General features: G+C 43.6%; 2 protein-coding genes across 12 annotated transcripts in view; one reads left to right on the top strand and one right to left on the bottom strand.

The window, feature by feature from the left end:
* Positions 1-7479, top strand: part of arhgap23a (Rho GTPase activating protein 23a) — a 64432-nt gene extending 56953 nt beyond the window's left edge. For all 11 annotated transcript variants that reach the window (XM_034894741.1, XM_034894737.1, XM_034894738.1 and 8 more), the window contains 9 exons: positions 5-157; positions 262-340; positions 435-508; positions 675-764; positions 847-972; positions 1094-1135; positions 1708-1801; positions 3864-3895; positions 4060-7479. In XM_034894741.1, the coding sequence (XP_034750632.1) occupies positions 5-157; positions 262-340; positions 435-508; positions 675-764; positions 847-972; positions 1094-1135; positions 1708-1801; positions 3864-3895; positions 4060-5499 (2130 nt within the window). In that variant the 3' untranslated portion in view covers positions 5500-7479. The remainder of the gene's footprint in view (positions 1-4; positions 158-261; positions 341-434; positions 509-674; positions 765-846; positions 973-1093; positions 1136-1707; positions 1802-3863; positions 3896-4059) is intronic.
* Positions 7480-8665: 1186 nt separating this feature from the next.
* hexim1 (HEXIM P-TEFb complex subunit 1) lies at positions 8666-10578 on the bottom strand. Its single transcript, XM_034894847.1, has one exon. It carries the CDS (start codon positions 10230-10232, stop codon positions 9141-9143), a length of 1092 nt encoding a protein of 363 aa, XP_034750738.1. The 5' UTR covers positions 10233-10578; the 3' UTR covers positions 8666-9140.
* Positions 10579-13595: the final 3017 nt, after the last annotated feature.

A 13595-nucleotide genomic window follows, 5' to 3' on the forward strand; every position in this document is an offset into this window, starting at 1 on the left:
TCAGTTCATCCCGTTGATCGTGGAGATCTGCTGCGGTCTGGTAGAAGACATGGGTCTGGAGTACACGGGAATCTACAGAGTCCCCGGGAACAACGCCATGGTGTCAATGCTTCAGGATCAGCTCAACAAGGGCGTCGACATCAACCCTGCGGAGGAGGTGAGGAACAACAGATTCACCTGTGTCTTTACCTAAAGCACGGCCACTTCAGAGAGAAAAATTGACGTTTGCTGACTCCTCTCTGTTTTTCTTGTGGTCCACAGAAGTGGCAAGACCTCAATGTTGTCAGCAGTTTACTCAAATCCTTCTTCAGGAAACTTCCAGAGCCACTTTTCACCAACGGTGAGTCCAAACAAGCCATCCACACACATATTACACTGCCATGCATTCACATCCAACCATTCCATGTATTTTAATATTTGTAATATCTTTACAGACAAGTACAACGACTTCATTGACGCCAATCGGATGGAAAGTGCATCAGATAGACTAAAAACAATGAAGAAACTGGTACGTATATGTTCATATTATTTGAACAGAATGCGTGTGTGTGTGTGTGTGTGTGTGTGTGTGTGTGTGTGTGTGTGTGTGTGTGTGTGTGTGTGTGTGTGTAAGGAAGTTTAACAGGTTCAGCAGGTTTATAAGTATTGGTAATCCTCTTGTTTCTCTTTGGCAGATCCGAGACCTCCCAGATTATTATTACCACACACTGAAGTTCCTAGTTGTTCACTTGAAGACAGTGGCCGACAGCGCAGATAAAAACAAAGTGGGTGAACGAGAGTATGTAAATGTAATTAAAATGTATAACTGGGATGTCCTCCGTGTTAATATCTATTGTCTTTGTGTAGATGGAGCCCCGTAACCTGGCTCTGGTGTTCGGGCCGACTCTGGTTCGGACGTCAGAGGACAACATGAAAGATATGGTCACACACATGCCGGACCGCTACAAGATAATTGAGACCCTCATCCAACATGTGAGAAATGACACACACACACACACACACACACACACACACACACACACACACACACACACACACAAATTACTCATTATCATTTTTATGCTAAATATTTCTTACTCTGTCGTTCTTGTAGTGCAACTGGTTTTTCACTGAAGGGCAAGACAAGGATGAAAAGGTATGTGTCCTGTACGGTTTCTTTAGACTTACACATTGAAAATCCTAATGTACTACAAAGACAATCATTTAAAGATGCAGGGGAGGATGTACAGTAGCTCTTAAGACCTGGAAGTAGTGTGACCGTCTTTTCAAGTTGGTGTGAAATAATCGGTGTAACAGCTCACAATCATCATTTGAACACAGTGTAACAAGTTATAAAATATTATTTGTTGCATAACAAACCACAAACCCAAGTGTAATTTTATGGATTCTAGTGATGCAAATTATTTTGCGTTGTTTAAAGATGGTGACAATAATTCCAAAAAAGTCCCTAAACAATAACATTTCTCCTTGAAACACCCGCAATTATGGATATTTTTTTCAAGTTTGAAGAAAAAGTTTTGAATCTAAGATTTAATGACTTTTGTAGACATGTGTGTTGTTTTATAAAACCAATAAGTCCCTAAGTTGTTTGCAAGGTACATCTAGACATATGTTTGAAAGCTGTATCTAATTTTTAATGCCACTAAAGTCACAGTAAAGCCTTTTGTTGTGTGACTGAATGTTTTTTTTTTTGTCTCTTCCATCCAGACGCCGGTGGACACGGAGGACATGCAGCCCGCCCCCAACATCGACCACCTGCTGTCCAACATCGGCAGGACCGCTTTGCTCGGGGAGGCGTCAGGTGAGCACGCTGCGCACTGCTCTCAGCCAATCGCTGCTAGCTTTGACCAAGCTGACCAATAGGAAATTGGGTAGCTGTAACCGGCAACCCAAAATGAATGCTGCTTTCCATTTAAAGCTGAAAGAAAGAAATTCCCCACTGGTGTGTCATAATTACAATCTGTGTGCTCCAGTGGACTGAGGGGAAAAAACAGCTCAGAATTGAGTCTTAATTCACGGGGAAAAGTACGTTTAAAGTAAAAGTATAAATGAATCCTGTTCCAATGAAAATTAGAAGAATCTCTGAATGTAAAGTACGTAAAATACAGCTCTTTTTTTTTTAAAGAGTTTGAAAATAATTATATAATAATCTCAAGTTGATGTGGCATGATGTCAGATTCCTCGATTGATTGAGATTCATCCTTGGAAGTTTGTCCCAGTTTAGAGCCAGAATTCCCTCCTTTCCAACAGAACTGGAACGCAGCAGAAGAAATGAAAGTCTTGCATCCGTTAGCACTCGGAGTGTTTCTGTGTTTGATAGCGTGTCTACACTTCTCTCCTTTCTGCTGACCTCTTTTTTTCCCCTTAATGTTGCTCATCTTTCACTTTCTCTGTACATTTCTGCATTTCCTTCTCTTAGCTGAGCCTGTGGAGCAGCCACTGCGGTAGGATGGGAACTCCCCTGGCTGTGTGTGTGTGTGTGTGTGTGTGTGTGTGTGTGTGTGTGTGTGTGTGTGTGTGTGTAACCAATCATATTGCAAAAGTGAAATAATGTGTGTTTGCGTGGGCGAGAGCGAGACTGTTGGTGATGGTTTGTGTCTTCATGTTCTCCATTACCCTCCTTAAATCGGCGTCTCCCTCTCAGTGTCAGACGGAGGTCTCAGTAAGAACGTGTCACCCTAGTGTGACTAATGAATTAACGGCTGACTGGATGCTCTCTAAGTGTAAACTGTGGTCTGTCACTGAGAGACAACTCCCTCACTAGTGGTCTTGCTGCCGAGCACTGCGCTCCACTCATCCCGCGGGCAATTTCAGTCAATCATCATGCTCCCAAGCCCACTGTTAGCTCCAAAGGGACTCTAGGTTGCGCCATTTCAGAGCCTTAATGACATCAGAGATGCATTTCTTTTAATCTGATTCATTTGTGTGAGGCTCAGTACATTTTCACCCCTCCTCCTTGGATTTTCTATCACAGGTGACCTTCCCAAAATAAGTTAATCAAAACATTTTTTAATTGAGCCAATATACGAATAAGTCTTTTTTTTAGATAGCTGGCCCTAAAGTGTACCAATATCTGATTGGCAAGTTGCTTTATTTTACTCTGAAAGGCTGAGTGGGAGGGAGCGTAACATCAACAACACTAGTGATTCATGAGCTAAGCTGCGTTTTTTTAGAGAAGACTAACTAAGATAAAGGGTATAAAGCAAAGCCCCCATCTGAACCAGCAAAAAAAATAAACTGGATTCCTATTTTTACTGTTGTTTACATTTCAATCATGAACCATTTGAACACCAACGATTTTGATTCATTCACTTTGTGAATAAGAAAAACGTAACTTGTATCCCGCATCGGTGTGTATGCGAGGGAAACGTGTTTCTTTTGACACTCTTGACTGCCTTGACGCCTCTCCACGCTTCCTTCACGGATCGATGTCATCAGTGTTTTTCAGTGATGTCATCTGTGTGTGCCGTGTTTTCCTACACCAAAACCCTGCTTCCCCGACGTGTGTAAATCAGTGTCTTTCTGCTGAGGTCCGTCAAGGTCCGAGGGCACAGAGGATGTTGAGTAGAGGGAATTTCTGTTGTAATTATTAGTGATTTTTTAATCAGGAAGTAGACAACAAAAAAACTGCATGTCTGATGTCACTGCGGGTGTTTACAGCTAATGGAAAACACACTGCTGTAACATTAAAGTTTAACATGTAGAGAGAAGTGCAGCCTGCAGAAGCAGTTTGTCTGTGAGTTATTGTGGATTTCTCCTGATGATCACACCAACTGCCTCTGTGTCCTCCACCATGACTGTTCTGGCCTTTTGTTAACTTCAATGGTTCTGACCCACTGATGTGTTTACTCTCTATTCCCCAGACTCAACCAACAGTGACTCAGCTAAATCAAAGGTAACATCTCTTTTTATAGTACAACGTTACTCTGGTTGTTGTTATACCACCCATACACCCAGATATTGTCAGAAAGCAGTAGTTCCAAATACACTAAAATAGAATGCTGGTAATAAAAAATGAATGTATGATAGGGTCACAAGTACATTTGTCTCCATTTTCAGGGGTCGTGGGGATCAAAGAGAGACCTCACACCCAAGGACTTCCTGACTCTGTCCATCATGTCAGCTGTAACGGGCCGCAAACGCAGGAAGCGCCACAATGGCCGCCTGGTGGGCAGCAGCACCGACGACGACTCAGAGCACGAGCCAATTAAAGCTGGACATTTAGGGGCAGAGGAGGAAGAGGAGGCAGAGTCGCCTGTTGGAGACACTGCTCCTCGAGCAGAGGGAGAGGACGACGATGAAGAAGAAGAAGAGGAGGAGGGAGATGAGGAAGTTGTAGAAAGCGGAGCGAAAGAGGAGGTAGATGTGGAGGTGTTGGCGGTTGTTCCCAGTAGGCCGCGCTGTAAAAAGGAAGAGGAGGCAGGAGGAAGGCAGGCAGCCATGTTGTTGCACGAGGAGGAGGAGGCGCGGGCGGTGGTGAAGGGGCCGCCGTGGAGAGCTACAGAGGATGCTCGCTCTATTGTTTCTGGTTACTCCACCCTCTCCACATTAGGGCGTAGCCTGGGGTCCGAGGGGAGGGTGGATGATGCTGATGACGAGCACAGCGAGCTGGTGAGCGAGACGGACAATGAGAGCGGCTTCGCCTCACGCTCCCTCACCCAGGAGAGACCTGATAAACACCCAACAACACCTGTGAACACGCAACCGGCAGCGGCCCCACGAAGTTTCCTCTACACACACTACAAACCCCCCGTTCTCACACCCACAAACCTGCTCGCCCCGCCCACAGCGCTCACACCCACACCGGACTCTGCGGACAGGAGTGAAGGAGGGGCACGGTCCACCACACCCTCGTCCTCCTCCTTCTCCTCCTCCTCCACTACTCACAAACTGCATTCGCGGCCTTCCTTCAACTCGCACAAGCTGATCCAGTGCGACACTCTGGCCAGGAAGAAGCTGAAGTCAGAGAAGGTCAAGACTCGCTCCCTGGACCTGTTGGAGCTGTCTGGGCCCACGGCAGAGGCTGACAGGGCTCGTTCTGGGTCGGATGCTGCACCCAGAGTGAGGAGGGACACCTCCAGAACCAACCCCTCCTCGTGCAGCAGCCAGGAGAGCCTGCGCCTGGCCCGGACCAAGCCCTCCCTGCCACCCAGTGAGGCCGCCTCCTTCACCCCAACCGGCCCCAGTGGCAGGTCTCTGGCGGAGCAGGTCCGCGCTCGTCTGATGGGCTCGGCCGACGACCTGCGCATTGTCGGACTGCGAAAGCCGCTGTCACCCGAGACACGGAGGAAGAGACGGGCCTGGCGCAGACACACCGTGGTGGCCTCTCCAACTGAGATCTCTGAGAAGAGACCCCCATTGACTGTCAGTGAGTTCCCCCTTTCCGCTAACACTCAAAACCAGGTCAAAACACGAGGGCTGCCTCGGGATGCAGACGGGCTCGACCAAGGACCGGCTACACGTCAAGCTCCCACCTCCAGATTCCACCAGTACCTGTGAGCCTTGCCAGCTGACCCCACACTTCACTCCAAGAAAAAGAGGCTTCTGTAAGGGGGGGGGGGGTGTCTATGCTGAGCCGCTCACTCCCTGCAGGTCAGTAGACCGGCAGCAGTGTAAACAGAGTCATGGTTAGTTGCCAGGTGCAACACAGCGTACCTATGACCAGGTTTTTAAGAGCAGCCCACTCTTTTCTTTTCGATGAGCCCCGTTTGCATGGCAAGGAGCATTCCATTGTTGCCAAAGCGTTTTCTTTTATTTTCCTATATGTGTGCTTTTATAGACATAATACAGAAACAGGACAGAGACACAAACAGACCTCATCGCAATTTAATGTTACAGCCAAGAATTCTCATTTGACTAATAACAGAGCATTGTTTTCCCATCTTCTCTTTTTGAGAGAATGCTTCTTAATAAAGCAAGGTTTAATGGTAACTATTACTAAATTTCCCCGGACCTACTTCAGAGGGCCAGAAGAGACAGTCAGCCTCACACGCAGAAGTTATTGGTCAGTTTAAAACCATTTCAAGGGATCAGTCTTCCTAATGTGTTCCTCCCCAGACCACAGACACTGTAATACTCTACACTAGACCCAGTAGGTTACAGACACACACAATACAGTCGTCTCCCTCCTTGTTAATGTTTGTTTGTGTGTGTGTGTGTGTGTGCATGTGTGTGTGCGTGTGTTTGCGCAACAATATTTGTGATCATGTCTGAGCGTGCAGGTGTTTGTGTTGAGCAACTTTTGTAACATTTGTACAAAGCCTTGTTAAGTTAACCTTGTAAATATAAATATGATGTTATGATATTTGTTTTTACTTTTTTAGTTCCTTTTTTATGGTTTACAAAAGTGCACACAAGTGCACAGTTATTTCTTTCAAGATGTTACTTGAAATGTTTCCCTTTATATATTCTTTTTTGTTTTATATTCAATATATATATTATATATATTTTGTATTAAAGTAAAAAAAAGTACTTTTATTGTGATTTCACCTCTTGGGTGTACCTGTTCACAGGAGACAAGATAAACATGACTAAACCTGTTCCTTATTTTCTCATAGATGGCCTTTCTCTCGGATTCTAAGCACTGTGCAGAAAACCTTTAACTCACGAGATCTAACCTTAGAAATAAGTTTCTTTGGTGATTATTCTTCCAACAATGTTGCATCAACATTTACACAAACCATTTAGCAACTACATGCACCAAGAGAAGAAATCTGGTAATTATTATTATTATTTTGGGCAGTTTGCAGGCAGCTCAGCGCCACACTGTGATGGCTGACCTCATTTGTTTTGTTATTCATGTTTGGGATTACTGACAATGCCGCAGATCTGCTCATATTTAGCAGATTAAGACGAAGTATGTTCCTTCTTGTAAAAGAGGAGCCAAAGAGGAGCCTCGCAGTGTTTAAAAGACTGTTAAAATATTATGTAGCACACACAAACACATCTTTGTGTTTTCATCAGATCCCCGCCGAGGGTTCATCTGTCTGCACGTTTATTACCTTGGGGTTACATGAGGAGGAGTTTTCCATAAGGTCAGGATCTAATAAATCCTCCCTGACTGGGGAAATGGTACATTAGAGGAAACAAATACAGAGGAAATCTATTGTTTTTCATCTCTCGTTTTGATTTCACTTCACAAATTAACACAGACAGGAGGTGCAACTTCCAAAGTCATGAGACTTGTTTTCATCTGACCAAATAACCTGGTGAAAAATAATAATAAATCATGAGTTATATTAGTTATATAAGTTGTCGTACCTCAAGATTTTTTTTCTACAAGTGCCTGATTTCTGGAATGTGATTTTGTTCTGCAGTGCCATGGTCGGTTCTTCTCTTTCCGTTTCTTAATGTTGTTTCTGGGTCTCCGCCCTCCTCGCCTGTGGTTGATGGGATAACTAAGGCACTGACCCAAAGATGTGTACGTTTAATTCAAGCGTCTCTAACTGAGAGGCTGTTGTAAAAAAAAAAAAAAAAATAGGCACACTTCAAGCCAAGGACATGTCTATGCACTCTCTTTGCCTTTAACACAGGCATTAACAGCTATTACCAATGCTGCTAAGAGGGATGAGGCATAGTACTCTCTCAGCCACTCTCTCTCTGCCTAGTGATCCAGTGTGTGAATATGGTACACCTAACAAGTCCCACCCTACACCGGCATTAGGTCACGTCAGACAACATCTAACTTCTTCCAGATGAACAAACGGCCCATGACTTCATCAAAAAGAAAAACTCTGTGTTGTCTGAAATGTGATTTTTACCTAATGTCTCATTGTTGTATTTTAAAATCTTTTTGTACATACTATCTTAATATGTAACATATTGTATTGTGTACATTTGGAATTGCTTTTTGAGTATAACTAATATGAAAAATGACTGGACTTAAAGGTTGTCCCCCTGAAACCATTTCCCTCATGTCTGTGCGCTTTAAAGCAAGGTTATATGATGTAAATAAACAGAACTACGTTTAAAAAAAAATGTTCACACGTGTGGTTATATTTGGACATTGTTGGATGTTGCAGCTTTTTTACAGACAGGATGAAGCTTATTGTTTTACAGCAGCAGACAACTTCAAATAGAAGGTGAACGACGCCCTCTGGAGGCCACGGATGGTCTCCCCGGGCCAAATGGCACAGATTGTCTCTGTACAAAGAAACTTCATCTAAACTACTGAGGCTTTGTATAACTTAACAAAAAGAAGTCAATAGTTTCATATTTAGGCAATTTGACATTTAGCTGTTAACTGAGAATCTACCATTCTCTAAATAGAGCTTTAATTAATATTTTATAACATTTCCAGCAGATTATGTGTCTGTTTTTTAACATGACCAGCACTACTGTGAACAAAATGTGTTTCTAGAGTGGAATAACTTTTGGGGATAAACCCATTAAACATGTATTCTTGCTGAATATCCTCCTCAATAGATTAACCAGAGTGGGTTAACCTTCATAAAGAGCATGTCCATCATACCCCCTCCCCCCTCGGCTACGGTCTATTCTCTTCAGAGCCTACTGATGTCTGGCTGGCCCATTTCAGGATCCTCACAAGAAACGCTTTGTGATTATTTGTATTACTGACAAATGGGACGTACAGTATACAGTTCCACGCTGCAGCATTATGAGCCGCTTCTTGTGTTTTGGAGAAGGCGTTACAACACGTGACAGCAGAATTTCAACATTTTATTTGAACTTACACACAACTGTTAAAATATTAATTCTGGAATTTAATTCTGCAAAAACAGTCTTAACAAGCTGATCCAATTAGCTGAAATTTGTTATTCATTTTTCTTCTTGGGGGGGGGGGAGGGAGAATGCAACAAACGTTTGATTTTAAATTTGAAAAACGGATTATAGGATATGGATACCTTAGAGTTGACCCCGTAAACAAATTTCTCGTGTTGTCAAATACATTCTCTTTATAAAAAGAATATTTTGAAATATTTACATTTCTTCTTGAAAATAAAAATTGAACAGGACACCCTTACAGTTCAAATTGAAAAGAAACGTATTGCATTGCAATGCAAGGACTCATTGTCCAAATGACAAACTGATTACACAAAACAATTTGTTTTTTAAAAAATGTAGCAGTCCCATGTTTACCTTTTTTTAAAGGGGGCTTTCCCCCACTTGAATTGTGTCCTTTAATTGGTAGCGACTTGCCCCCTGTCATTGCTCGGCTGGTTCTGCAGAAGGAGCTCCGTGTTTTGGGCCCTCAGTCTCTCCAGTTCCCTCTCCAGCTCTCTGAGACGGACCAGGGAGCTCTCCGCGGTCAGACCCCCGGGCTCCACGGCGCGCCTCAGCCGGTTGTTCTCCTCCTCCAGCCGGGACATGCACTTCTCCAGCTCCAGGTACTCCTGGACCAGCTCCTGCTTGGTCATATTCTGCAGGCTCTCGACATGGTACATCTCGTAGGTCTCGGAAAAGTCTCTCTGGAGAAACTCCCCACCTGCGTTCCCGGGTCTCCCGATCCCATCGCTACCTCCTCCGCTGCCTTCATCATTGTCCTCCTCCTCGTTGTTGTTGTCGCAGAGGTCCTCCTCGCTGCCCGTGTCCTCCATGCGGTTACCGACCCCTGAGGGCCGCCTGACCCCGGTCTCGGTGTTGAGGTCAGGCTCCTCTCGGTCGTGCTCGTCCATCAGGAACTGGGTGGTGTTGTAGGGGGCCACTGGAAGTCCTTTGGCGAACATCTCCTCCCTCACCCGTGAAGCCCTGGCCGTCTCTTTCTCCTCCAGGGCTTTCCTCTCGTCCCAAGAAAGTTGGCAATAAGGTTTCCAGTTGCGCTTCTTCCTGGATGTCCTGCGCCTGTGTCTCTTCTTGCCCAGACGCGCATCAAAACCAGTGTCGGAGTCGATGTGACTATCCTCTTGCACCTGGTGTAAAGTTTCCTCCAGTGGTCGGTCTTCGCCGTTTTTCCCCTGTGCAATATGGTTACCGTCGGCTTTCTGGTTAGGCTGATTTGCAATCGGGCACTTTATGAGCTCGTTTCCGGCTGCGAAGGCAGGGCACACCTCCCTCTGTTCGCCTTTCATTTGCCATAACTTGTCTGTGTTGATACCCCCACAGTCCTCCGCCCGCTGATGTCGCTTCTGGTCTCTCTGTCGCCCCCTGTTGCCGTTCTCTGGTCCACCACGGTTTCTGGCTGGGAGATGCTCCAACGCGTCCCCACTGCTCCCACCTGATGGGCTGCCTGAAGTTTTCAGGTGATGGGTCTGCTCCATTGGCTCTGTCATCATGATGTTCCGCTCTGAAGGCTCCGCTTTAGCGGATTTTAGATCACGTTCATGCTCTCAAAACTTTTCTTCAAAGTTCGTTAAACTCAAATTAAACAAAAAAGATATATATATACGTATTCCAGATTGAGTCGAAATCCCTACATAAAGTTCAAGTTTTTACGTTTTAAAACAAACTCGCAAGTTAAAAGTAAACTTCTGAACCATAAACACTTGTTACTCCTCCAAGGGTTTGTCAGAGCAACTGTCGCTATCTACCATTAACTGTTTCGATGCTGTCAGAGCTAGCGCTGAGCCGGAGACGACGTTTCACCGTAACAACAATGTCCAGTGTGCTACTCAAGAAGAGGGAGCTCGCTTTTATATAGCAGCTCCGCCTCTAGCCGTGCGCATGCAGCTGTTTGTAACGCCCGTTGGTTTGTGGGACATGGGGTTTTAGTTTCAGGGAAGCACTGTCGGTGTCCTCCTCAACAAACTACATAGTCCACAAATTCACCATAACCGACGAGCATATCGACCAATCAAATGGTAGAATCTTGAGCACGCTGCAGCCCATCCCTCTCTTTGTTGATTGGACAAGAGGGTAACTTTGCTGTTGCTAAGCTTTACGTATTTTCTGATTGGGCAGTCCAATAGTCAATCAAAAGTACGGAATACACACCAAGAAAGCAGTCCGGGGCATTTTATGGGCGCTACTATCTACAGTTGAAGGGGACATTGATAAAAGTTACGAAATACAAGTTAAATTATATACGTTTGAATTACATAATATTATAACTGGAACAAATATCATATTATTAACGTAAATCTATAGGGCTTTTTTTTATAGTTGCTGACCACATAGTCTAACGCCGAACTAATAATACAATGAAACCCTTCCTGTATTTGAAGCAACATGAAGACAACCTTTAACGGAAACTAGTCCGCGTTGACTGTTCACACAAGAAAATTAGTAAATACTGATCATTTTCAAATGCAATTGTTTTGTATGATTAGTGGCTTGAAAACACGTCGTTTTGGTGCGAGTTGGATCATTAAATGTTTCAGTATGAATATCCTGTGTTTCGTGCGGAGTGATACGTTGTGGGGCATTAGGGGCTCGGGAACTCTGATATCAGCGTAAACAAACGACATTTATTGTCAAGATTCCGCAACTAGCACATCTCCGAGCCCCTCGTTGTTTAAGGGTGGGTCAGGCGATCTTACACTTGCTCAATAATCCTGCTACCAGTGGACGGAGTGGTGTAGATCATTTGAGTATTTCTACGCAACCCATGTTCTGATGTGCAGTCTTAGATTTACACTGTTGTGCAGTGTTAACAGCTAAGGATAAGCTAGTTGGCTAACGTTGTGTCGCTCCCAAACTAAACACTGTATTAATTCATAAAGTGTGAAGCCATACGCACTAATGTTACAACCACAATAAACTTATAGTTGGAGCACGACGGTATTATAAAGCAAGTAGCAAGTTTATAGTCAGGTCCAATATAACGGTAGCTAAACGCCACACTGTGACGGTATAAGCGTCAAGCCAAGATAGCTAACTAAGTTAATACAAAATAACCCATTATTATCCATTTTATAAATAGAGCTATAGCCAATGCGCTACAAAGTAAACCAAGAAGTACATCTAACGTTAGTTAGCTACAGATATTGCTAGCGTTAGCCATCTGCTAACTAGCTAGGCCAATGTGTTTGTACTGGATCAGCGTAATTGCTGGACCGTAACCTTTCCCGTGTGGGTTTCTAACTAAACATTTGAAGTATAACATTATGTCGGATCGATATAGACCACGGTCTGTACAAATATATAAACAGATTGGAAAACAGCGCTTCTTTGTATTAAACCGAGAACTGGAAGCCTCGATGAAATAGTTTAGTGTCAGGAAGTAGACGGTCCCTGATCTTGCAAGGCAGTACTAGCTTTCCTTTAGTTTACTAATGGTTAGCAAGCTTTAGTTTGAGTGTACACGCTAAACTAACAGTCTACTCTAAAAATGTTCACAACTTTTCTTAATAGCTATTGGCGCTTTGTGTAAAAGAAAATGTTAAAATGAATTATTGTTTGATTACTAAAAATGGCAAAAGAATGGTTTTGTATTCTGTTTTATTTCACATTCTTCACATACATACTATACTGAATGTTAGTCAATACACTGTCTTTAACTGTGCATGTGTCACTATACCATGTATACACACACTGGTTTCCTCAGTTTCCACAAAACAATTCACTTGTATTAATGGAAGAAATGGGGTTCTTCAGTCTTCAACCTCTCATGGTGGGTGTCTACTTACACTGCTTGTAAAGAGTGAGAACCCAATGGCTACAACAAACACAGGCCTACTGTTTCTACTAATATAATCAGACAGAGATTCAGCTCAGGCAGATAAGCAAGCTGTGCAGGGAATCCTTTTGAGGAAGACGTTAGAGGCTACGTTCTAGTTAATATGAAACCTAACAACCACGGAGGTTCAGAAATCATACCAATGGTGCCCATATTCTCAAATCAAGGAGCGGTGCAGCAATAGAGCCAGAGCTTCTCCTGCATAGATCACAGCTTGTGAGGATTAGCAGGCATGACTTAATCTCTTACCCTGTCTAGCATGGTTTGTTGCTGCAATTGACAGGAGATGAATTTTGGAATTTTTTTTTGCCTATGCATGGCCTTGTACTGTAAATCTAAGCAATGGGTGATAACCATCTGACCACAAGAAGGGTGTGTTTATTTTAGATTTTCATGAGGAAAGCAGGTAGGCCTACATATTTTTTTATTTTTATTTTTGCAAGAGTGTAACAAAGAGTTAGTTACTGGATACATCAGCTGCATTAAATGACTGAGTGAAAGGAACATTACTGTTTGTGTGTGTGTGTGTGTGAGCTCATGATCTGGATCAGGGGAAATCACATTTTATGCTCTTCCTGACAGGACTAGTTTTAGACCGCCCAGCTTAGCTCTGCCCCTCTTTGCTCTGTTATAACTAAATTACAAAGACTTAATTAAGTTTCCAGTCACTGCTCTGGTACAAGTCACGTCTCCATCCACTCACAAAAAGGACTCAAGTCTAGGTTTTTATTTGTTATGCAGCACATTCACCCTTTACATCTATGTTAATATATCTAATCTGGCTGTAGAATATGAACTTGACTCAAACAGAATTGGTTGTTGATGAGATCTTTGCAGTTTACTGTTATGACCAACAGGGGGCACTGCCCTCTAACGGATTGCTATAAAGAATTTAATAGGGAATGTGTCTATGCTTTTAGTGACTGTTTACTCTTACACATCTTCCCCTGGAAACATGTTTCGTGATATTATAATTTGTCTTTTCCCCCCTCCAATTACCCAGAACGTACCCAGAAAGTAA

This window comes from Etheostoma cragini, chromosome 15 (genome assembly GCF_013103735.1).
Source record: "Etheostoma cragini isolate CJK2018 chromosome 15, CSU_Ecrag_1.0, whole genome shotgun sequence".
In the NCBI taxonomy this organism is placed as follows: Eukaryota; Metazoa; Chordata; class Actinopteri; order Perciformes; family Percidae; genus Etheostoma; species Etheostoma cragini.